The 27,500-nt window shown below is 38.8% G+C and overlaps 1 protein-coding gene across 2 annotated transcripts in view; it reads left to right on the plus strand.

The window, feature by feature from the left end:
* LOC136830214 (SET domain-containing protein SmydA-8-like) overlaps positions 1-27,500 on the plus strand; it is a 98,994-nt gene that overhangs the window by 65,961 nt on the left and 5,533 nt on the right. For both annotated transcript variants that reach the window (XM_067089512.1, XM_067089511.1), the window contains 5 exons: positions 3,385-3,558; positions 4,588-4,780; positions 5,224-5,444; positions 6,254-6,539; positions 14,564-14,740. In XM_067089512.1, the coding sequence (XP_066945613.1) occupies positions 3,395-3,558; positions 4,588-4,780; positions 5,224-5,444; positions 6,254-6,539; positions 14,564-14,740 (1,041 nt within the window). In that variant the 5' untranslated portion in view covers positions 3,385-3,394. The remainder of the gene's footprint in view (positions 1-3,384; positions 3,559-4,587; positions 4,781-5,223; positions 5,445-6,253; positions 6,540-14,563; positions 14,741-27,500) is intronic.

Here is a 27,500-nt window from a genome sequence, read left to right on the forward strand (position 1 = left end):
AGTGCGTCATGCAAGGGGTGGATGGCGTTTTCAAGTAAATAATTGTCCAGTCAAATCGGTCTAGACGCAGTCGCCACTAAGGGGTATTGGCTGTGCATGTAAGCAGTTCGAAAGCTAGACGTAAACACGACCAAAGATAATTATAGTTGCAGATTAATTGTTGCTTATTCACGTTTGTTTTCTTTCTGGTGTCGTTGGTTTAACAACAGAATAGAGGAAATTAGTGTTAGTTATTTTAGCAGCGTTCAACATACACTTGTATACATACACGCATATATATATTTATATAAAATATATTATATAGGTAGATATATCCAATACCTGTGTATGTAAGCAATTCGAAAGCTAGACGTATATAATTATATATTATATATATATATATATTTTATATATATACACACACGCATATATATATATATAAAATATGTTATACAAGTAGATATGTATAGAAGATAAACTTTCTTTATGCCGATATTATTAGCTACGCAATTGGAAAAGTCGAATAATTGATAATATAGATTTATGCTGGCTGAAGACTGAAAGAGAGAGAGAGAGAGAGAGAGAGAGAGAGAGAGAGAGTCTAACGATAATTTACAAAACAAGTGCATTGCAGAGGGAAAAAAGACAGAGATACGAATAATTTATGACGCGCCAACGTATCATGATAATTGCAAATGGAAAAGGCAGAAAGAAAATATAGATTTCTAGTGACTCAGGGACTCTATGAAAGAAGTAGAGAGAGAGACAGAGAGACATGTTAATGACTCAGGAGCATTTCGGAGTGAGCGAAAAAGAGATAAATGATTAATGACATTGCAGTTTAAGTATAGAAAGAGACGACAGCTGATTTAGTGAAAGCCTTATTCTAGAGTTCACGATCATTATTTACACAGACGTATTACTCTTATGTTTGGAAAATGAATGAAATTATAGTCATTCACTTTTAATAGTCCCGCGACGTTATATTCAGTGTCTTACGTCGGAGATAAATTGTAGATTGCACAGAAATTCATAAAACCGTTAATCATAAGATATATATAATGAAAGTTGATGATATAAAGTATTAGAAATGAATGGTTCCATCTGCTTTACATTACAGAGAAAGATTATAGGGGTTTGATATGAACTTGATGAAAAGAAAATAGGCACTTTGTAAGCCACCTTGCTTTAGAAGAAGAAGATTGAGAGAGAGAGAGAGAGAGAGAGAGAGAGAGAGAGAGAGAGAGAGAGAGAGAGAGAGAGAGAGAGAGAGAGAGATGTCTGGTATTACAAGAATGTCACAAGAAGTAGAGGGAGGAACAGGGATACTTATTTATTCTGCAAGAGAGAGAGAGAGAGACTGATAATCATTATACAAGAAAACACAGAGCAAAATACAGAATTCAGTGGCACAAAACTGCAGCTAGAAGTGAGAGAGAGAGAGAGAGAGAGAGAGAGAGAAAGAGAGAGTGAAAATAGAAAATCCAAGGCCCAAGAACTTAGCAAGAAGTAGAAAGAGAGTAAGAACAGGAAATCCAAGCATAGCTGAAGGAGGAGGAGGAACTACTGTGAAAGCAAAGATCAAGACACCCAATTGAATCTTGGTGATTCGTAGCCTCTGAAGAATGTTGTTCTACGAGAGATTATGAGGATAGACGGACGTGAGAACTGATGTGACAGAACTAGGCTAGCCACGTAGTAAGGATCTTGTGACGACGGTAGATTATATTAATATATATTAATATATATATATATATATATATATATATATATATATATACATATATATATATTATATATTCATGTATATAAATATATACAGTACATATGTAGATGCATAGCAATTCTTCCTGTTATGGTAGGAGAGACGAATAGAGGACATCCCTTATTACGTTTACAGATGAAGCTTGGCACATAACCAACGGTTATTTCATCTATCAGCCATTGAAGAAAGCTGCAGACTTGATTACACTCAAGCCAGGGAGGGTTACTTACAACTGAAAGAATTGCTGGATGTCGATAGCCTTATCACTACAAGCCAGTATTAACTTTTCCGTACTTTCTTTTCTAGATATACTGCACTTACCCGTAAGGCGAAATAGTTGAACAGTCACTGAGGGTGCCAACAGACAACTGACTTTTCTTGTATCAATCTTAGTCTTCACCTGCATCCATGACAGCATACTCTCAGGGGGCGGTTGAAACTTGCAACAGTAATTTTATTATTTTGTTTACACATTTACAATGTCAAGTCATGGTCCCTGGGCCTTGTTCCATATGAATAGGGTTCATCTTCAGAATAATAATAATAATAATAATAATAATAATAATAATAATAATAATAATAATAATAAGTAATTATAATAATAAAAGAACTTATTGAAAGCTTGTCTGTAGGAGATACATAAGTTAACTTTCAAAAAGTATGTTTCAAGCTAAGATTTCTCTGCTATGCATGAGTGTCTGACGTGAAGGCCATTGCTGCCTTATCCCGCTGCTAGACCATTCAGCATTGTAAAGCGACAGTTGAATGTATAGAGAGACTGATTTTACTCCTGTGTCACTTAGTTTTCTGTAAAAGAAAACTTTTGAGATGGCCTCGTCCGTCCGCAATTTTTTTGTCCGCACTTTTTCTGTCCGTCCTCAGATCTTAAAAACTACTGAGGCTCGAGGGCTGCAAATTGGTATGTTGATCATCCACCCTCCAGTCATCAAACATAGCAAATTGCACCCCCTTATCCTCAGTAGTTTTTCTTTTTTTATTTTATTTAGGGTTAAAGTTAGCCATAATCGTGTGTCTGGCAACGCTTTAGGACAGGCCATCACCGTGCTGAAAGATTGATGGGCTGCGGCTCACACAGAAAACTTAGGCGCAGTTTTTACTTGTTTAATTAATTTGCCGGCGGATTCCAAAAATTCTTAGTCTTGCCAAGATTTTGCAAGTACTGGAGTTTCATCACCTCTGTTGACCGATTTCGTTTTAGGAGTTGTCAGAATCGTGAAAATTTAAGGTTGACTTTTTGCGGGGCTTTATGGTCACGTGATATCAGATAAAACTAGAGCATATGGAAAAGGATCAAGTAGGCATTACTTAAGGTTCTTTGCAGCATCCCTTCGGCCCCTAGCTGCAACCCCTTTCGTTCCTTTTACTGTACTTCCTTTCATATTCTCCTTCTTCCATCTTACTTTCCACCCTCTCCTGACAATTGATTCATAGTGCACCTGCTAGGTTTTCCTCCTGTTGCACCTTTCAAATCTTTTACTGTCAATTTCCATATCAGCGATGGATGACCTCATAGGTCCCAGTGCTTGGCCTTTGGCCCAAATTCTATATTCAGTTCACCTGTTTATAAACACAGAAATCAAAGTATCTTTCTTACGTATCCTTTTCCTCTTCCTCTACAGGATCTAAGGGATGGAAGCCAACCTGTGCGAAGTGTGCCAGGTGCCTGCCAAGCAGTCCTGCTCGTCCTGCCACGCTTCGTTCTACTGTTCCAAGGAATGCCAGAAAAAGGCCTGGAAGCTTCACAAGGCTTCCTGTATCCCCTATGTCATTGAAATTCATCCTGTGTATGGAAGGTGAGCAGGAAATTCAGCAGTTTTTCTGAGGTTAAAAATGGTTAATAATGCAAAAGTCAAAAATTATTAATGATGCAAAAGCTTAGGTACATAGCTGTCAAGGATTGTTTATTCCATGTTAAAGCTCAATTTTTTTTAAAAAGACCTAGAATTTCAGTTTATTACCCATTTGACCTAAGTTGAAACATTAGTGAAAAATTTGTCAATCCAGGCTTCTTTGCCTACTTCGTCTTAATGTTTTGAAATGTCCTCTGTGTATCATGCAAAATTTATGGATATAATGGAATTCATAAAATATAGTTAATACGGTGGTGTGCATGCAAGCAGAATCTGTAAATCTGTAATTTCTTTTGCTTCAGAAACACAGATTATAGACAGTGTAAGAAAAGAGAAAATTTTTGCAGAGTGGCGTTTAAATCACTCAGATGTGGCATGTTCACACTAGGAAATAAATAAAAAAGGGATCTGGAATAGCATTCATGTATTATTTCATAGGAAGCCTTGTTACTAAATTTAAATCAAAGGACTCGGGACTTGAGAGACAGCATAGTTTTCCTGATTTAGTCAAAATCTCTCGGCAGTTGCTGCAGAAGTACAAAGCATGATGGGGTTCATAAGGCTAGTAAAGAAGAGAGGACATAATTGATCAGCTCATCAGAGCAGCAACCAAAGCAATATGTAAAGAAAGGGCACAGACGAACGACTTCTTGCTATTAATACAAACCGGTGATTCAACTTTGTCAGGAAGGGAGAGGTCAAGTAAGTTCACGACACAATGTAGCAACATGGATAAGTTCGACAGAAAGGTGGAGGAAAGCCATTTCTGTGTAACCTGGCTTATTTTATATTAATTTTTATTTTACACGCCATTTTCGTGTTGTCCTCTTAACCATTTGCAGTGATCATGTAACCATCACTGCTGTTTAGCTGATTATTTTTATGTAGTATTGCTGTCATCCGAGACCAATTTTCTTTCAGAACAGATTTTTCCACACTTAGCGCTGGTATTTTAGAAATGTTTGTTCTAAGGTACTGTGTGGCCACTCGTGACATAAAACCCGGTGAAATCATCATGAGAGAAGTTCCTGTAGCTGTAGGACCAAAAAATATGTCGATTCCCCTGTGCTTGGGGTGCCACAGGACGGTCACTGGCGCCTACACTTGTTCAAAATGTAACTTCCCGCTCTGCTCGCCAAGCTGCGAAAATTCCATCTTTCATGAGGTTAATGAATCGAATATTTATTCTCCAAGTGTTTGTGGATCTTCTGCTGCCACCCTTTTTGAATGGGCGCAGAGATCGTTTCCCATGACCTTCAAATGTGCAACTTGCAACTTTCCTCTTTGACATATATAGTGTGTGCGACGCATCTCTCTGTTCCAGAAAGTCCTTTGCTGTGTAGTCCTTCAGCATGCGTACATTTTTCCTTACTTTTTCTACTAACTTTAGAAAACTTTGGAAGTGCCCTTTTGGTTCTAGGGTGACAGAGCCAAAGAACCCTTATTCGATGTCATTAGACGATTCAGTTTTATAATTCTCAGCAGTTTGGATTGATTATTTTTTTAATAGACTCCATCCTGTTCCTTTACCATCCCCGTATGGCATGTAACTTTGCTTGTGTAGATTTTTGTGATAGTTTAGCCTAATTGCGTTTTTCTCCCAAACAGACAGAGTGCAAGGTGCTTTCGAAGGCAAAAAAGCTGACTTATGTAATGGACACCACACAACCTGATCCTGCCTACGAATGCATACTCCCTCTAAGATGTCTTCTGACAAAATACACTGATCCAAAGAAGTGGAAGATGATCACTGTCCTACAAGACAGCATGGAATTCATGGATGCAGACTGGAAGCAAAGAGTCGAATTGAACATTATCAATTATCTGAAGTAAGTACCTAGTTATTTATCTTCACCGAACCTATCAATGTTCTCATTTTCAAATATTCAGTGTGATTGATTTAAAGTCTTTTTTTTTGCCGGAAGTTATTTATATTATTACCTCTTTATCTTTGCTGTTAAACAATAGCTATTGTCATTATCTTTGCGGTTAAACAGTAGCTATTGTCATTATCTTTGCTGTTAAACAATAGCTATTGTCATTATTTTTGCTGTTAAACAATAGCTATTGTCGTTATCTTTGCTGTTAAACAATAGCTATTGTCATTATTTTTGCTGTTAAACAATAGCTATTGTCATTATTTTTGCTGTTAAACAATAGCTATTGTCATTATTTTTGCTGTTAAACAATAGCTATTGTCATTATCTTTGCTGTTAAACGATAGCTATTGTCTCGCATATGAAAATGTTTCTTAGATAGCTATGCAAAAGTTATCCAGGGTTTCTGGAGAAAACAGTTCCTAGGATTAATTTCCAAAATAGAAAAGAGTACTGACGTAAGGACACAAACGTTATTTATCTTAAGATGATCTTAGATACTTCTTAAGTTCCGAAATTTATGTCTTTAAGCGAAAGGGGATCTGAAGATATCTATTATAGTAAATCATATGCAGTAGCTCTTCTGAAAGGAACTTTGATATCATTAGAAGTTTCTTAGGAGATGCCACATTTATAATCATCAAAAGCTACTTTGAAGTAAAAATTACAAGATCATAGTTTAGTAATATGCTGTATCTCTTTTCTATAAGTCTTCTTACCAGCACAATTCCTCGTATTTTCAACTAGTTCTTCTGCACCAGGAACTGCATGAACTTCAAAGGCGTAGAAACAGATGAGATCTACAGGATTTGTGGCATCCTAACTACGAATAGCTTTGAAACGAATCACAATGGGCAATCTGTAGAGGGGGTGTTCCCCAAGGTAGCCATGATGGCCCACGACTGTTCTCCAAACACTGAGAACATCTATGACAGGACAATGAGAGCCACTGTTCGGAGTACTGTATTCATACCCAAGGGCGCTTCCATCACAACAGCGTATACTAGCCTCGTCACGAATACACTGGGGAGGAGAAGGAGCCTGCTGGTAAGTAAAAGATATAATAAACTTTAATAATTGCTAATTTAGTTAAAGCGCTGAACGCATTTTTTCTCAGGCACGAATCTGGAGCTGGCTGTGATCAAGAAGCCTATTTGAATTCCTATTTGAATTTTTAAAAGATTTCAGTCGAAATCGTACATAGAAATAATAGGAAATCAAGAATGAACGTAGAAATAATGGGAAATCGAGAATAAATGTAGAAATAATGGGAAATCGAGAGTGAAGTGTTTGATGCATGGGTAGTGTAATTTGAAAGGTATCAAAGTTTGGTTATGAATGCAGAAAAATGTATAGGAAGTGGATGGTAAAGCACGTTTTGAAACTGTAAGTTGAAAATTATATTATGTCTATAGCAGTTTCAGATGGTTTGATATGCAATAATGTTTCAAGCTTGCTGACGTTTCACATCGTTTTAAATACACGTAGTTTGTAAAATTCTGTGATGGGTTTCAATCAGCTTATTATACGTGACACTTCACTGAGCTATTCCGTCTGTTATTCGTAAAGGACAAATGATTCAAAACTTGTAAGAGAGCGGCCATACAATTTTTTTTATATATATATTAGAGGATACGGATACATCTTGCAAGTATTCATTCTTTATTTCAAAACATTCTTAAAACTCAATTAATCTAATAGTTTCTCCTTTCTTTGTTTTAAAACTTACAAAATGAATTACAAGATAGCATCTATCGCAATACATTCTTTCATTTCATTTTGCGATGTCGATTCAGCTCATGAATACATAAATGACGCGCTTACTCAAACTGATTGATTGATTTATGGCTGCTAAAACTGGCGTGACAACATCAAGGTTATTGACGCCGACGCGCTTACTCACTGACACTCTGGGTCAGGGCTTCCGTTTAAAGTCTGTTTTCGATCAAGTTGCTTAGCCAATTGTGGATGACAAATGGACGAAATAAAGGGACTGATAAAACCAGGACTCTGTACTCCAGTACAGAGTACAGAGGAGTACTTTAGCTTAATACTGGCAAGTGAAATCTTAACATTTATTGATAAAACTAAAAAATTCCGTTGCATTCGCTGTCTTTGGTGTTGAAGTAAAAAGCCAGCTGTCTAGCTGAGTAAAAGCAAGAGGAAGAAGAGGGAGAAATGAAGCACAGTAAAAGAAGAAACTGTGGGGCATACCTGCTTGCTGTCTTGTAATGTAATGAGCGTGTAACGCCTGACTCATGAACCCTTCAATTAGAAAATTTGTTAACCAGTTTTTTAAAGTTTTTAAAGATTGCCTCCCCCAGCAAGTTAGTTGTAATCAGTGTCTTTTCCTGCATCTCGTTCTGTGGCAACAAATTGATCCAGATTTTGATGAAATCCTTTAAAGACATTGATTGGGAGACCCCCTATGGATGATCAAATTAAGAAATGGCGATCTGCCCCCACGAAAGTCATCTCATTTTTTACTGTATACTTTGGCCAACAGATACAGCATATGTGTACTGTTGTTCATCTGTCTCAGTATGACTGTTGTAAACATCCTTTTCATAGGAGGCATGTACACTACACTGCTGTTACCTGAGTAAAGCCCCAGCCTTCTTCCTTCCTGTTTTTTCATAGCCTTGGCCAGAAACGACAGTACGTTATCTTTTAAATTGCATCTTGCATCCAAAAGGAAATTTGAGGGGGAAGGTGTTTTTTGCAGGAAAGCTCGATCATGTATTCGAGATCATAATCCTGAGCCAATCTTGATTTCTAAATGATTGATTATCTCTTTGAAATTTTGTGCTTTGAGATCATGATCATGCATCAGTTTGGAAGGATATGCAGACTCGTTTTGAGATAATTTCCATGAACCAGTCATGAGAATATGAAAATTTGTTTTAGAGATCTTAATCTGGGAACTTGTGAAAGGATCTGGAAATTTGGTTGTCTGGTCACGATCCTGTGCCAGTCCAGAGGGATTTGAAAATTTGTTCCTATCAGGAATTACCCGAATTGTTTTTCAGATCCTGAACCAGAACCTGTTTGGAAGAATTTGAAAATCTGCTCTAGAATTTCTGACCTTTAGCCTTTTGAGAAAGATTTAGAAGTTTCTTCTTGAGAGCCCGATCATAAGCCAGTCTAGAAGGACACGAAAACTTATGTCATAGGTTAGGATCCTGAAGCAGGGCAGAAGGACCAGAGAGCTTGTTTTTGAGATCATGAACCAGAGCGTATCTGGAAGGAGTTGAGAACTCAGTTTTGAGATCCTGAACCAGAGCCTACCCAGAAGGATTTAAAAGCTTTGTTATGAGATCCTGAACCAGAGCCTATCCAGAGGGATTTAAAACCTTAGTTTTGAGATCCTGAACCAGAGTCTGTCAGGAAGGATTTGAAAGCTTAAATTTGTAATCGTGAACCAGAGCCTGTCTGGAAAGGTTTGAAAACTTAATTTTAAGAAACTGAACCAGAGCCTATCTGGAAGGATTCGAAAACTTAGTTTTGAGACACTGAACTAGAGCATATTTGGAGGGAACTGAAAACAGTTTTAAGATTCCGAACCAGAGCTTACCTGGAAGGATTTGATAACTTAATTTTAAGATCCTGAGCCTGAGCCTGTTCCAAAGGATCTGGCAGTTTGTCTTTGATCTCTTGATCCAGGACCCATTCTTAAGGATCTGAAAATTTATGTATGAAATCCGGAAGGATCCGAAAATGTTTTAAGATCACGACCTTGGGTCATTTCGGACTGTCAGAGGATCGTTCCATATTTGACATCCTGTTTTCGTGACCATAATCCTTATTTCATCTAGGCTTGTGATTGATAACTCGCGATTTATGACCTAAGGTCATTGATTTATTCCGTGTAAATGCTGAATCCAAATGCCAGAATTCTTTCAGTGCTACCTTTTCACGTTTTCTTTGGTCATTCATACTTCAAGAGGCGGTCTATAAATTACTTAGGAGCTAAGCCTGGGTGTTTGCCCACTAATTTATCTGACCCGTCCCGTCTTTGCATGAAACAAAGTCATTGCATTACTTCAGTTCAGCATTTATTTATTTTTTTTACTTGTGTATGTCAATGGGTAGAGCAGCTTATTTCCCTATCTAGCCCAGGCCCGAAGAGAACTATATTATAAGGAAAAAGAGGAGAGAAAGGGGCGGGGCAGATAACAGAGTAGAAGACTTACTTTTTTTGTTGTATCAGCTTCCGGAATCAACAGTGACCTGAAGCAACCATTTCTTCATCATCTCTCATTAAGTTTTATGTCACTATCCAAATCAGTCTTTACCTGAGTGGACCTGTTACTCTTCATTTTATAACAGCTGCCTGTCGTTTCCACTGCTTAAAACTTACAACACTGATTTGAAGCAAGGACATATTTCGTCTTTTTATCGTATTTACTTATATTTTTCACTACCTAAATAAACTTTTTCTTGTGTTTGTCATTAAACTCCCAATCGTTTCACTATCTTAATCTATCTTGGACTGAAGTTCAGTTATTTTATCGCATCGAGTCATGTCTCATCAAAACCACCTCCACTTAGATCTGAATTAACCATTTATTTTCTAATTTTATCTCACCTAGCCCTTGTTTTTACCACCCAGAATCAACCTTAATCCGAGGAAACATTTTTACTTGTTTACTTCACCGCATCTACCCATCTTTTTCAGTACCCAAATCAGTCCTGACTCGAAGAAACTTACTGCACTCTCTCTCAAGTAAACATCCTTTTTAGACATCACTCACAATTAGGCGTAGAGGGTCGAGGGTCGAAGGCCCTCTGTCTCCCACCCCCGAATCGCCACCTTCCATCCCCCACCCATGCTCTTGGCGTTCTGGCAGTGGTGCCAAGTTTACAAAGGACTGAGCGAGGTTCTGCTATTTTTGTGGGTGGTATGAGTAAGGAGGGCGGGGGCGTGTTGGAATGTCTTCGGTGGAGAATTGCAGGAAGTGGGTGGACCTGTCAGATTATTGGGGGTGGAGAAGGTGCTCGAGGCTTTATGTAGCTCAGGTCGTTGTACCTGAAGGACAGAGATGACTCAGTGGCTGGAAAGAGCAGGAGCCACAAAATTCATGTTCCTTGTTCACACACACACAAGATTGTGGTTAATGCAATGAATAGATGTCTTTGTTCACACACACACACACAAGATTGTGGTTAATGCAATGAATAGATGTCTTTGTTCACACACACACACACACACACACACACACACACACACACACACACACACACACACACACACACAAGATTGTGGTTAATGCAATGAACAGATGTCTATATTTTTGTTGGGCAGTATAATTTGGAAAGTGCAGAAGGCAATATGTAACATTATAGTACAAATAAAAAATCTTGCAGTCTTCCTGAATTATCAACCTCGTAGCCAAATTGTGATGAAAAAGTATCTTCATAATTTTTTTACCGAAGGTCAAAATTTGCTCAGCCATTTTTGAATTATTTATTCAATACTTAACACACACACACACACACACACCTCTCTCTCTCTCTCTCTCTCTCTCTCTCTCTCTCTCTCTCTCTCTCTCTCTCTATATATATATATATATATATATATATATATATATATATCACACATACGTGGGCACGAGTAAAACGATGACTTCGTTGGAGAAGATGGCGAGTAATGAATAGAATATGAGAATGAAACGAAGAGCAGAATATTGGGATGGGTCCAATGACAGGGTCGTAAATGGCCGGGTAGTAAATAGTGAGGATGGCTGGCAGGAGTCATTTGATTTTTAATAGTTGCTCAATTTACGACGCAGCGAACATAAATACTTAAGGAACGCGTGGCCATCTGCATATTTAGTGGGTTTATAGCTGACGGATTTATTGGAGTGCTTCTAAGGCAACGGTTGAGATAGAAAGGTTAAAACTGGGATTTTGCCACGTGCATTTTGAGTCGGGTTTTAGATGTAGGATTTTTTACTGGTTTGAAGGACGTAAAGAAATTTCGTTAGGTGAGAGGAATTTAGAGAGGTTAGAGGCAGGTAGAGTCGCGTTATTGCTGTCATGACAGCATTAAAAGATTTTAGTAACCCTAAAACACAACTTGTGTCAGTTCATTTCTTAAACAGCATTATTTTGCAACAACACACCTAGCTGAAATGTTTTAGTGAAAGCTGTTTTCTAGAATCAACAATGTGCCATCATATAATTTACCATCTCGTAGGTACGATCATTTTAGGCCAAGATACAGATTTAAGCTGTCCTCGTATTAGTTGTAACAGTATTAGTAATTGAAGTATTAGCAGTGATGGTGGTGGGAAGTATACCTGTGAACAGGAAGACAGGAAGTTTTACGCCACTTGCCCCAAATTCATCATCCCCTGAGACACCTGAACATCCCTGTGCTCACTTCTGCTTAAGCACCTGTCTTGAAGATGCTGTTGATGAGCGATAATTTTTCTTCTTATTTGAGTTGCGATGCTACTGAGCTCACCTGTTGCGATTTCTTCACTCCCATGTTAGAGTATTTTGGATCTCATCGTAGCGGCCTTCAATGCCGTCTTCCCCAGAGTTTTCGCATTTCTCTCTTGTCTCATAGGTAATGACAGATTCGCTTTTTTGAATAATTCAGGGAACACAGAAGAAGACGGAGGGTTCCACAGTCATGTCGAGATTGGTTTAGAGATCATGTCGTTCCGCTCTTGAGTTTGCGACATCTTTGGCATCGGTCCCGGGCTGGGAGACGATTAGGCCCGTCTCTTCAAACCTCAGTTGTGCTGTCGTTGACTTAATTGTTGTTATGTACCTAGTAGTTAGTCGTGTGTGGTGGGATTCAGCAAGGTTGGGGAGTAGCACGGTGCTTATCAACCTCATCTCAGAAGACTTTCTGGGAACCTACGGGAGCCGTCCCTTATGGGTGGGTGTCCACCTGTTGTATCGTATTTTGGCATAAAACGGTGATGGGATTTGCGGATGCGGAACAAGTGGATAAGTCTAAGAGTAAAAAGGTAAATAAGAGAAGATAGAAAATATTTTACAAGCAAATGATACTTGATAATGTGGACTGTTTGTCCAAGAAAGCTTGTAACTTTTTCCGGATAAATACCCCATTAGATACCATCCAGTTTGAATGAGGTCCTTTTAGTAATATATATATATATATATATGTGTGTGTGTGTGTGTGTGTGTGTGTGTGTATGTGTGTATGTGTATATATTATATATATACACTTACATATATATATTATATATGTATGTATATACATATATACTGTATATGTATATATATTATGTATATATGCGTAAATATACATGTATATATATATATATATATATTTTTTTTATATACATACATACACTTTCATCATTGCATGCTTATCGACTCGAAGACGAAAAATGAGGGCGACATTTTCTGGCAAAGCCAAACTTAGCTTGACCTGGGGCAATGTCCATTGTCCCGAGTATTTAAAGAAGTCGCACTTTTATCCGAAGCTCGTTCCTTAACGGTCCGCTGGCAAAGTGTTGAAAATAAAGTGCCCTCCAAAGAAGAAGAAGAAGAAGAAGAAAGAAACTTAATTCAGACGTAGCAGCCCATGGCACCTGCAGAAGTGGCTAAAACAGTTTTACGTTTGTCGCTGTGCTTTTGAGCGTCACCTGACGGTAAACAAGTTTCGTGCCGACTTAATTATTTCACGTGGTTGTTGGTTGGTTGAGGGGAACCAAGATTGATTCATTTAGCCGATTACTTTTGCCTGGGTAATTGGTTTAGAAGTAAGAACCATTTATCGCGCCAATTTATTTGTTGACTGCTTGAAGTACAGAATGTCTTTGATAAATATTTTATTTGTGGACTGGTTTTAGGAAAGCAAAAGCGATTTATTTAGCCAGTATTTTTTTTTTAGATACAGACGAATTAAGGGGAAGTAATGTCGATTTTTTTCCTCCCATATTTTCTTTAATTAAGTTTTTGTATTTTAGGGGAAATTATAGCTTTCTTAAATTTATTTTTCAATTTAATTATTGTTCTCGATTTCTTTATCAACCGTTTGTTATATTTATCGGATGATCTAAAGAAAATAAGCAAGAATTATTTATCAAATTTTTTATTTAATTTTTTTTTCAGTTGAAGTAGAAAGTATGAGCTGTTTGTTGACCATGTTAATTTTAAATTTATCAATTGTTTTAGAGTAAGGAAGACATATTTATCCAACTGTTATAATATTTTGTTGAATGATTTAGGGAAAGTCAGAACGATTCATTTGGCCAGTTGTGTAGTTGATGTTGGTGACTGGATGAAATTAGCCAGTTTTAGATATTTTTTTTTAGAAGATAAAAGAATGATTTATTGAACCCATTGTTTAGTTTTCTTTCTTATCTTTTAGGGTAATTAAAACGACCTAACCAATTCTTTAGTTAAGGGCTGATTGGGTAAGGGAATGTAAGAACGAGTTGTTCAGTCAAATGCTCAGTAAAATGCTGACTGGCTGAGGGAAATAGAAAAGATGCATTCACTCAGCTGTTTATTTGGTTTGTTGATCGGTTTAGGGAATATGAGAAGGGCGTAGTTATTCAGTTACTAATTTTATCTTTTGATTGGCCAATGGATATTATATTATATAAATATATTATAGATTATATATATATATATATATATATATATATATATATATATATATATATATATATAATATATATATGTGTGTATGTATGTACATATGTAATGATGTTCTCTTGGAGTAGAATAAGATTATAATACATCCACTTTTGTTGAACAGTTTGACGTGAATCTCACTTCGTAGATTATTTATTATTGTTCTCATTTATTTTCTTTGTTATGTCTCTTTCTTAGTTTATTCTTCGCTTTTCATTGTCCTTCTCCTTACTGTGTTGCTATCCAACAAAGGTTACAGAATGCATGCCTTGCAATATTACTATAATTGTATGATTGCACGCGCTTTCATTTCCAAAAAAGTGGAAATCTCATTGGTGTTATTAGGAAGAGATTGCTCATATGTCAAAAAAAAAAATTAATTAAAAATCCCAAACTCACGAAAGGATTGCCCTTGTCAACGAGACTGTGTCATCATCTCCCCGCAGAAATCCAAGTTCTTCGAATGCACCTGCCGGCGTTGTGCTGATCCCACGGAGCTTGGCACCCACTACAGCACGCTCGTCTGCAGCCAGTGCGGTGGAAATGTCCTCTCCACCGACCCTATGAATTTCGACGCGGTCTGGGCCTGTCAGGATTGCGGTAGTACCGTCATGGGAAAAGAGGTCAGTGAAGGTGAAATTAAATGTTACACTCATACGGGAAGTCCTTGCAGCTGATTGATTCCTCAGGTTTATAGAGGATTGCATATACTGTAGTCTTAGTTAGTCTTTGGCACTGCAGACGTCTATGTTGATTGGTTCTTATAAAACACACACACACACACACATATATATATGTGTGTGTGTATGTGTATATATATATATATATATATATATATATATATATATATATATATATATATATATATATATATATATATATATATATATATATATATATATATATATATATGTGTGTGTGTGTGTGTGTGTGTGTATGTAATCTTTTATGGGTCTTTTTAAGGAACATATTTAACTGTTAGATTACAGGAAATGGATATGTTTATATATATATGTGTGTGTGTATGTATATATACATATGTGTGTGTCTGTGTGTGTGTATACAGGCATTTATGTATAACGTTAAACCACTCGACAGGGAGAAAACGAACAAGCACAAATCGCATTTTGAAACACCATCAAACAAATAAAAACCGAGGACGAATTAAAGATAAAAACATCAAGAAGAAGAAGAAGAAGAAGAAGAAGGTGCCTTTGAGCCTTTTTGATGTACGCCATCCCTTCCTTCAGTGACACGCCCCAATTCTTGTCGTTCGGTAGACGTTTGATCAAGTTTGAGGTCCTCTGTGTGTATTGGATACCCGCCAGGCGGTTGAGGTCGTTTAATGAAGTAGAGGACGCGGTAATAAGAATTATATGATGTGTCTGTTCCGAAGGATTACTTTCTTGTTTTAATTATTTAATTTAATTTCGGTGGCTTATCAAATTGAGTTAACTGTTGGAAATAACCTTAGGATAGACTAAATTGAAACGTGTCGTATACATGTAGGTATACTTATGTTTGTGCAGTCATGTGTACGAGTATCCACATTTGCAATCTGCACCCACACGCACACACATATGCATATATATATATATATATATATATATATATATGTATATGTATATATATATATATATATATATATATATATATATATATATATATATATATATATACACACAATATGGATATTGAATTTATAAGATAGAAGAGACATGGCTAACTGGCGCAAGAGTGGGTACTGGAAGGAGTTAGGGTCAGCTCGAGAATGCTTGTAGAAATATCTGGTACATATGTTAGTAGGGTAATTAAGAAGTTGAAGAGTATAAAGATACCAGGAGTTGATGGGGTTACAATTGTGATACTGCAGTCTGAAAGTAAAACTGTGATTGAGAGGCTGACCGGGGCACGTAAGGTACGCATGAATGAGGGAAACGTTCCTAAAGAATGAGTTGAGTAATTGTTCCTTTGTATTAGGGTAAAGGTGATATAAGAGACTGTAGGAATTAAAAGGAAATAATTTTCAATTACTGTGTCAGGGAATGTGTGTTGTAGAGTTTTGGGTAAGAATGTAAGACATATGACAGTGGGACTGATAAAGGAAGACCAGTGTGGGTCTAGACAAGGAAGAGGGTGTGTGGAGCAAGTGTTTGTTAGTAAACAGCTTTGTGAGAAGTTTAGAGTAAAAGGAAGCAGCTAGTCATGCCATACGTAGGGCCAGAGAGGGAATGTGAAGGGTGCTCAGGATGTATAGTATAAGATCGCCAGTTACTGAAGGGAATTAAAAGTTTTCAGGATGGAAGCAAATGATGTGCTAGAATGTGCAGAAGAGAGAGTGACTAGTTTAATGTGAAACTGGATCTGTTGTCTGCATGATTGGTTAATATATAATGGAGTTACATGAGAGGTCCAAGAGAGAACAGTAGTTATGTGATCAATCATCTGTCATGAATGGATTGTAGAATGTCTGACGTTACGGTACCTATTGGGCATGGTGAATAGAAACTGCAGAAACAAACGAAAGAGTTTAAAGTCTGAATGAGGAGAAAGGCGAAAGCAAATCTGAGCCAGGTAGGGTTTTGAAGGTAAATGAAAAACAGGGAAACGGTACAATGGCCTAATATGGATAATGGAAGAATGGAAGCGGTCGAATCATACAGGTATTTGGAGAACAGTAGGTTGGTAAAAGATGTGTAATTCGAAAGCGATCGGAGGGACAAGTACTGTAGAGGAATATTTAGAAAGTGCTGAAGTGAAAGTTGTGAATAATATTGGTCTTTATTTTTTTGGGGCCGTTTATGACTCAATGATGAGTGATTTAAATCCAACCTCACAATCACATGTGACACACACACACATTTATAAATATATATGAAGAGGCTAATATTGTGGAGATTTTACTGCGAAGCGACATCAGCAATGATCCAGATGTTAGAACGACTATGACCATTGTGTTTTTTTATTTCCTCTTAAGCAACACCCTGTTAGGGAAAACGGCTTAATTCTGGTAAATAAAAAAATATAAATAAAATATATATAAATATATATATATATATATATATATATATATATATATATATATATATATATATATATATATATATATATATATATATATATATATATATATATATATATACATATATAAATAGATATGTATGTAAATGTATAAATGCCGAAACAATTTCGTAATCTCTTTAGAACAATTAAAAAAAGCGAATTGGCTGACTCGCCCACCTTCAAACAACCAACACAAAATTAAAAAGAAAATAGGAAAGTAAATCAGAATAAAATTGCCACCGCTAATTATCTTGACAGTGTTAAAATAGTGGTGCCATTTAAGTGCCAAGAAAAGATTCTGTTCTTCGCTGAATATTAACTAAAAATGACTGCTGTTCAAATTCCGACTGACAGTACTAATAGTAGTAATAAAAATTAAATTATATTAATATTGATACAGTTGCCAGATGAGGCTCGTATTAAGAAATTTGGAGCTTACAGTTACTTGTGATTATTTTTTCATTTTTTAAACTTTGATTTACAATTAAGAGAGAAAAAGAAATAGATTAACAGACATACAGACAGACGTAGTGGGGAGAGAGAGAGAGAGAGAGAGAGAGAGAGAGAAAGAGAGAGGGGGTGTGGGGGGAACATCATTAAAAATTCTTTAGTCAAGAGCCCCGAAGCAAAAATAGAAAAAATGAGTGCACGCTTAACAGAATTAATGACGTAAAGATTACCTAAGAGAGAGAGAGAGAGAGAGAGAGAGAAAGAGAAAGAGAGAGAAAAAATAAACTACAGGAAAAGAATGTGCTCTGAAGGTAAACACAGTGACAGCCGTGTTGCGCAACTTTTAAGCAGAACCATAAATTTGAGAGGATTTCTTCCTTGAAGACAAAGGTGGGTTACTGAGGCTGGTGATTTTTCTTCGCGGCAATTAGCCATTTCTTCTCAGACTCGTGGTTTCTGAAAAGACATGGTAGTCTTCCTTCTCACATTCGTTCTGTAATGATTGAATCGTATTGCAGTTGCATACATAGATGTTTGGAGATATGTGGAAGCAAAAGAACGGCTTTGAGAGTGATTTACGCATGTGTGTATATATATACATATATGTATATATAAATTAGAGCCTCGATGGCTCAGTCGGTTACAGCAGCAGCTTCGGACTTCGTAGAGGTCTGTGGCGCGAGTTCAAACCCGCAGCCGACTGATCAGAGAGGCAGACACTTTGCTATCCGTGTAGACATCCCGGGATTATATATGTAATCAACGGATAGGTTTGCTTAAAAAGCAAATGGATGTTACAGACTAAATACACACACAAAACAAAGCCACTACAACACCTTCTAAAAACATAACAAACATCTCACACGTCTCGAACTCTCGCCATACCCGCGCAATAACTTCTCGCTGCTGGGAAGAAAGGGCGTTGAGTCTGGTATGATACATGAAACATACGTACCGGGGTCTAAGCGATGTCAGGCAGGGCAGCCGATCGAGACCACAGGTCTACCCAAAGCCAAATCAAAAGTCCTTCAAAAGAAGGCATCGTGCTTACCCCATACAAAAATGGGAATAAAAGCACGTTAAAAAGAAGAAGAAGATGTATATATAAATTGTGTATATGTATATATGAAAATTTTTTTATATTTTTTTTATCACCGTGATTTGTATACAATCATGAAGTTACAAATGCCAAATTTAATATCAAATTCACGCTGCCTTCGGTGATAATTCCCCATCGGGGATATTCCCGAGGCAGCGTGAATTTGATATTATCTGACATTTGTAGCTTCATGAATATATATATATATATATATATATATATATATATATATATATATATATATATATATATATATATTTGCCTGAGGGAGAGACAGTTCGGTCTCTGAAATATAGCCTTTATTTTCCAAAATTTGGAGTTTCTATGGCCTCCCTAATATTTGATGGAGTTCTGTGTTAACAGAAAATGTTTCATGTCATATATATATATATATATATATATATATATATATATATATATATATATATATATATATATATATATATATAAAAATATATATATACATATATAATAATGGTATATGACTGCATGATACCATGTCTTCATCATAGCAACGTAGCATTGTTTTTTATGGAAAATAAAAAGATATTCTATATTTTATTCAAATCATTTAATGCAACATAACTCACTTCTCTTACCTCCATTAAAAACAAATTAATCTTTTAACTCACCAAAGAGCAACTCAGAAAATGCCCTCAATGCACTCTTGAAAGCCAAGTGCACTTCTATACATAGCCCTAATTAGAGCCAAGACAGTGCCACTTATTCCTGCAGTCTGTTGCCCTGACGGAAAGTGATCAATTCAGGTGTAATAAATTGCGACCGTTATTTTACCTTTAGTATCTATCACGGCAGCATAAAAGCCGTCTGGTGACATGCGTCTGGCAGCGACCCAGGGCCTCTTGACGTTCCTCTTGGTTGGTATCTGTCAGTACGGTAGGTTTTTTTTCCCCCTCATCGATAAGATCATACCTTGTCCAACTTGAAGGCTATGGGTTATCAGATAAGGACCCATAGGATGAGAAAGATATTCGGTTATCGAGTAAATTAGGGCTGTGATGAATGGCGGAATACCACATGAAGTACATTATGCATATTTCACATAGAGTTCTTAGTTATCCATTTTCATGAGGTGAATGTGTTGTGAAATTCGTCATTCAGTTTCATGTGGTGAATGTGGAATTGTGAAATTTGCTGCTATTATGCCACATACTACTGTCGACTGACCACAAGTTTATAATTCTTAGTTTAGGCTAATAGCGTCATCAAACATTTTTAGAAAACAAGCCTGAATATATTTTTGGCCTGTGGGATCTAACTCGAGTATTCAGCTAGTTATGAGAGTTACCAATTACTGAGCTAGAGGACACGTGTGTGTGTATGTATATATATATATATATATATATATATATATATATATATATATATATATATGTGTGTGTGTGTGTGTGTGTGTGTGTGTGTGTGTGTGTGTGTGTGTGAGGGTGGACCAGGGAAACCGGTGAACTCTAACATATTTCTATATTTCCAACGTTTCGCAATAATTTCTTTATTACATCATCAGGGATCTGTTGAATAATGAATAAATTACTCAAAAAGTTACTGTAAAAGCTTAAAAAATCATAAGAAAAATTAAAATAAAATTTACTAAATACAATACAGCTAAAAAACACAACAGAACAAAAGACCGCTAGCTAACCTTAGATGGAGAGAGCAAACGACAGAGTGCTTATAGACAGTTAACTCAGGTAAAGTTGAGTAGAGGAGGTTTGGGTATTCAACTGTGGGACTAGTTGTTTGATAAACTATAACTCGTGTATAGGCAGTTCGTGAGGATTTGCTGTTTGGCCTATTATGGTGAAATCATTTCTTTCAATATGAGTTTTACAAATTTTGGAATGAACTCTGATGTTAGAATGTTCTGGATTAGAGAGCCTACAACCAGTACGAAAGCTTATTCCCCGATGGGAATCGATTCTGACTTTCAGTAACCTCATCGTGGATCCGACATATGTCCCAGAGTTACACTTAGGGCAAGTATACTTATACACCACGTTAGAGGATAAAAAAGGGCTTAATCGATCCTTGTAGTTCAAAAATGAACCAATTTAAAATTAATTCCCAAAAATCTTCTAACGATTGGTTCACTTTTGAACTGCAAGGATCGATTAAGCCCTTTTTTATCCTCTAACGTGGTGTATAAGTATACTTGCCCTAAGTGTAACTCTGGGACATATGTCGGATCCACGAGGAGGTTACTGAGGGTCAGAATCGACTCCCATCGGGAAATAAGCTTTCGTACTGATTGTAGGCTCTCCAATCCAGAACATTCTAATATCAGAGCTCATTCCAAAATTTGTAAAACTCATATTGAAAGAAATAATTTCAGCATAATAGGCCAAACAGCAAATCCCCACGAATTGCCTATACTCGAGTCATTGTTTATCAGACAGCTAGTCCCACAGTCGAATACCCAAACCTCCTCTACTCAACTTTACCTGAGTTAACTCTCTCCATAAGCATTCTGTCTTTTGCTCTCTCCACCTAAGGTTGGCTAGCGGTCTTTTGTTCTGCTGTGTTTTTTAGCTGTATTGTATTTGGTGAATTTTATTCTAATTTTTCTTATGATTTTTAAAGCTTTTACAGTAACTTTTTCGAGTAATTTATTCATTATTCAACAGATCCCTGATGATGTAATAAATTATTACGAAACGTTGGAAATAAAGAAATATGTTAGAGTTAACTGGTTTCCCTGGTCCACCCTCACACTGATGTGCCTTGCTGGTCGTCGCCTACCCTTGCTTTTCATATGTATATATATATATATATATATATATATATATATATATATATATATATATATATATATATATATATATATATATATATAATGTATATATATATATATATATATATATATATATATATATATATATATATATATATATATATATATTTATTTGGACTTCGTAGTTCAGTGTTTGTAACTTTCCCCACGTGCAAGAGGGACATTTTCGATTCCCGCCAGTTAGCAATATGATTGTGGCTTTCAAATAGTGAATTATGTTCCATTGGTGGATGACAGGGCCATGCAATCTTGCTCTAAAATCCTGTGTGGAAATTGGATTGGGCAGCACTTTGTGGAATCACCTTTTTCAAGGGCTAAAAAGTAATTACATTTATATACATAGATATTCATATATATATATATATATATATTATATACATATACATACAGTATATATAAATAGCATATATATATATATATATATATGTATATATATATAGATATATAGATATTTTTACGTTTTTCCTGGCGATTTAGTTTGAGATATTCCTTGTGAGACAGGTAGCAACAATTTAAGGTAATTTAGCCTTGTGATTCTGACTTCGTGGGTCCAGGAAAACGTAAAAAAGAGGAAAACAAAGGGGAATTTCATATGAGCTTAAGGCTCTTGTTACTGAGAAAGATATTACGTAAAACACGTGGGCAAACTTGCAGGAGTGTATTTACATAAATAACGTTAGTACGGGAAAGAGGAATGCTAGTAGATTATTGATCCTGAAGGGGATTCCTATGGGATGAATGAAACTGGGGAATTCCAGACACAGTCCAAGAAGCTTCCACGATAGAGGGTCCCTCTGATATGAGAGATATGCACGTTATACGCCAGAAATGAAAATAGACAAAAGAATAATGAATTCGAAGCTGCACTGAGGGTGCCAAGGGGCTTCGATGAATTAATGATAGCTTAGCACTGCCGACACTCGAGGAGCACGAACATTTGACAAGAGATTCGGTGATTACTGGCTCACAAGTTAAGTAAATATTACGAGACAAAAGCGTGACTGAATGGAGGTCTTCCAGAGCACATTACCTTAAGACAGGTCTGGTTCCAGCGTAGAAAGTGGTCCGTGGATGACTTGCGATTTCCGAGGGCGAGTTTCTTCACGTGTTAGGATACGGGGGCTTCACGTAAAAGGGCAATGCGTGGGAATTTCACGAAGGGCCGGGCAATGGCATGTGGGCATCCGGCAGGTCAACGGTGGAGCGAACACGTGGCTCGCGGTCGAAGGGCACGACAAGAAAGTATACTTTGAAAAGGGCCACGTGGTTAGCTAAGGGCACTGCCAGGGGCAGGTGTTTGGGACTTCTTCACTCCCTCTCTTCTAGCGCGCGTGTGAGGCAGGGGCATCGTGGTTTTCTGCTTTTATCTCCTCCTATGGGGCAGGGGGCACTTCCAGCATATGGGGTTGAATCATTTCCAGCTGATGCCCGCAGGGGGAGTTTTGCCTGTAAGAAAACGACCAGACAGAAATCACTGTTGCCTCGAAGAAAGATCTGCTTAAAGGGAGTGGCCTTAATCCGTTTTAAACCCTTGTATTCTGACCGTGTGAAGTCGATAGACAGATGTCTATCGATGGAGCAGCTTGCAGTAAATGAAAACAACAGAACAAACAACAACAACAAAAAAGGGGAGGCAATTTGCTAGCGAGTTCTTGCTAATCATAATACCTCCCCATACAAGATGATGTACATGCCTTCTTCGGGTGTGTACATCGATATACAAGAATGAGCGGCAAATGCTTTATGTTACTCTACATTCTGCCTGGCAATGAACTTTACCACTAAGGGATTTATGAAACTGTGACATTACTTTTAATAACACACTGGGAAAAATTTCTTTAACAGAACGCACGGTGATTTAAACATTTGCAAAAGAGTAATTACTTTAGATTTGGTTACACATTGATAACTTTATAAAGTGACTCGAACAATGTGAATTGATTAGGATTATAAGACCAAGTTTATGAGGCTATAGCAAACGAATGAAGAGAAAGGTTATTGTTTAAGAATTAAAACACATGGTTACTTAATTTTAGATTAAATGCATGCGATTAGTACAGTCTGCCTTGAAGAGGCTGTATAAATGAAAAACAGTGTTTATTTTTTGTAAATGACATCCCCTTTACGCGATATTGTAATGACTATACATATTCGCCTTGGTAATTGCTTAGCTAATAGTCCAACGCTAGCGGATGGCCGACCCGCATACAGGGATTTTGACAGTCGTATGCGGGCGAGAGTTTTCGCGAGTTTTAATTCGCTAACCTTAAACTATGCTAATTTTATGCGTCCACTGCCTACACTCGCGTACTCAATGTTATGACGGGGTGAGCAGACAAAAGATGTGGGGTCTAGGACAAACAGAGTTCTTAGAAGGAAGGGAGGGGGAAAAAGGAATAATAATAACAAAAGGAAAATTAACAAGATGTTACGAATGGAAACGCGACCACATATGAAAGGCGGAACAAGTCTCTGGGAGCTTACGAAAGGGGCATTTAAATCACAAGGGCAAGAGTCTATGACTCGCGATTCTTTAAAAGAAAGATAAATAAATAACTAAAAGAGAGCAAATGATATTGGCAGAAGAGCTAAGGGAAAAAGAGTGAGGGTTTTATTGTGTTCGGCGGGAATTTATCGTCCTTCGCCTATAAATTACGGCCCGGACTATCACTTCAGTCCCAGGGCGAGAAAGTGCACCCGAAGGGCGCGACTACTTCAGGAAGAGCTGACACGCACGCCCGGTGCCAAGGTATGGATGCAAGGGCGTGCCACTTCTCACTCTGTTATTCTCAATGATATATACATTGTGTGGGGAATGGTATCCCGTACTTAATTGCCTCTTGTGGTGATAATTTAAGGAAAGATTAATAGAGGGTGATAAGAGGTAGAAGTTCCTGAGGAACGGAAGAAGATAGCGGAGGGTCTGACATCCCCTTCTGGATTAGAGGTGCCAAGACCTTCGAAAAATGAAATGGTGGCACAGGTGCCAGGGGAGCTCTAGAGCTCTTTGTAAATTACCTGGAAATTCCCACGCCCGTGGTAATTTCGCCTCGAACCTTTCTTAAGGGGACAGTCGTCCTCGGCCAGGGAAGCGGAGGGCCCGAGACCGGAGGGCAGCATGGAGTGCTATCTGGGCCTGCTGCTGCGACAGCTGATGCAGGAGTTTTCCGTGCTGGTTCTACTATGATCCGTCGCAGCTCTTGTAGTTCATCTGCCAAGTGAGATATGGCAGAATCCTGACTTGCAATTGCGTCGGCGACGGACTGAGGCAGAGAGGAGGTGGTCGGGGGCGGCGTGAGCGGCTCGCAGGTAACGATGACCAGCTCAGACACGGGTTGCGAGGCCGCACCTGCAGGTGAGCTTCCGCTGTGGTCGAGAGGAACCGTCTCTCTTGCCAACGCTGGTAGCGGTGCCAGGCTGGGGGAAGAGAGGGGGTCCTGAGTTGGATCCCGTGAATGGAGATCGGAGTAGTGCTCTGGCGCTGGCACTAGGGCAGAGTCAGGCACTATCAGAGGTTTCTTGGGCTAGTCGGTCAGGACGGACGAAGCTTGGCACTGCTCGGTGCATACAAGTGGCACCGGCAGGAATTTGACATCTCCGGAAGGGAGATCTGATTGGGGCCCTGGCACTGGCACTGAGGCAGGGCCGGGCACTGGAATTGGATCGGAAACCGATCGAGGGGGCCACTGTACATCGTACTCAGGTGGCACTGGTAGGGACTGCATGTCCTCCTGGTACCCAGGGGGTGCCAGTCTTGACTGAGGGAGAAGCGGGGGAGGATTACTCACACCCGAGGAATGATTCGGGGAATGTGGACCCCTAGATTGTCGTGGTTTCTGTGGGGACTGAAAGTCCTGTCCCAGGATGACGCCATAGCCTCCGGGGAGATGGCTTGCTACTGCAAGATTGCAAATTTTGGATTGGTGAGGTCTTGTGACTCTCAATTGGACCGTAGGGAGTATCATTTTAAATTGATTTATTCCCTCGATCGTGACGAGTTTTCGTCTATTGACGATAGCTCCGTAGGGAACTCTGTCCCTTCGAATGAGGGAGATTTGCTCGCCCGAGTCCTCGAATGCAGTGACTCGGCGCGCGGGGTGGCTACCTCGTGGAGAAGTCACGTATACGGGCCCTTCGGTGGGAGGGCCTAATGACTTGGGATCTGTGACGGCCAAGGCGACGGTGGGAGTACTTGATTTATTATTGCTTGGGCATTTTGCCAATGTGGGAGAATGGCCATAAACCTTGCACGCCGTGCAAAAGGTCTGGCTGAAGTCTTTCCGCGCTGCCCCTGTGGAGGGCGCAGGCGAGTTATTGGGCGGTTTTCCAGGAGAGAGAGGAGCCGGTTTCTTGCTCCGGCACTGTTCAGAGGAATGCCCTGTTTTCTTGCAATAATGGCAAGTTAGGGACTTGCCCGGGTTCCCATTTTTGTGGGAATTTGATCCTCCAAGGAGGGACGGGGGATTTATCTTCCGCCCCATGGATCCTTCTTGAGGGTGGTGAGTTTCCCACATGTCTGCTATTCGGCAACACTCGGTGAGTGTTGCTGGGGCTTTTTCCACTATATGAGTGGCGAGGGCAGGAGGGGCGTAGCGCAGGAAATGCTCGAACTTAAACCGCTCGAGTACCTTGGCGGTGCTTGTGGCTCCTTCGGAATCGAGCCATTTTGTTAATGCCCGCTCCGAATGGTACGCCCAATCAGACCAAGTCTGGCCTGCTTCTCTGGGCTGCTCTCTCCAACGTCTCCTCAACCGCTCAGGGAGGTAATCTCACGCCTTCGTAACTGCTTGGCGACGGCTTCCCAGTTCCCTATCTTCTGCTGAAAGGGCGTGGTAGGCAACGAGGGCCTTTCCGCCCAGGAATTTAGTGAGAACAAGGGAGAGTTCCGCGGGGGAGAGATCACAGCACTCCAGGACTTGTTCGGCCCTTTCAAGCCATACTTCGGGTTCGGACTCTGTCCATTTTGGCATGAACGAGTGAGCTTGGCTGAGGGCACTCATTCCCGCTGCAGGGGCGGGGGCGGGTGGCATGCTGTCGTTCTAGCACCTGGAGCTCATGGTCGCGTTCTCTCTCTCTCTCCGCCTCTTGGGCAATTCTTTCTCTCTCTCTCTCTTCACGTTTCTTCTCCTCTCGTTGCTCTTGGGCAATTCTTTCTCTCTCTCTCTCTCTTCACGTTCTTTCTCCTTCTCCTGCTCTTGGGCAATTCTTTCTCTCTTCATCTCCTCACGTTCTCTCTCTCTCTCCGCCTTGGCAACGTCCACTCGCTCTTGAACCCATTCTCTCAGATCTTGCCCTGATAGCCCCATGTCCTTCCCAGCAGACATGTAGAATTTGAAATCCTCGTTTCGTTGGGCTCTGGTATTAGCCATCTTGAAATAATGGTTATATGGTAGGTCTGAAAAGACTCAGGTTGTCTGAAAAGACTCAATTGCAGGAATCTGAAACACTCAATTGTACAGACTGCAGGAGAATGGATCTGTCTGAATAAGACAGTTGATTAGTAAGTCTGAGGAGACTTTTGTTAAAATTTGATATGTCTCGGAAAGACGTGGTTGTTCTTGGCGAACGAATTTTGATATGTGTCTCGGAAGACGTAGTTGGATTTTGTCACGCTCGGACTTGGCCGGCTGTAGCGTGAAGTTAAGGAGTTGTTCTAACGAACTAGAATGATCAGTCCCGTAAGGGCTTAGACGTGTGTGAACTACACTATATAATGTCTCAAAAGGACTTAATTTTGGGTTCCCGCAGGAATGAGAAATTCTCACCACGTGCGACGTAGAATTTTAGTAGGAGTCTCTGAGGACTGGGAATTTGGAGAAATTCTCGCCACGTGCAACGTAGAATTTTAGGAGTCTCTGAGGACTTGGAATTTGGAGAAATCCTCGCCAAGTGCGACGTAGAATTTTAGTAGGAGTCTCTGAGGACTTGGAATTTGGAGAAATTCTCGCCACGTGCGACGTAG

The sequence above is a fragment of the Macrobrachium rosenbergii genome, chromosome 46, assembly GCF_040412425.1.
Source record: "Macrobrachium rosenbergii isolate ZJJX-2024 chromosome 46, ASM4041242v1, whole genome shotgun sequence".
NCBI classification, from domain to species: domain Eukaryota; kingdom Metazoa; phylum Arthropoda; class Malacostraca; order Decapoda; family Palaemonidae; genus Macrobrachium; species Macrobrachium rosenbergii.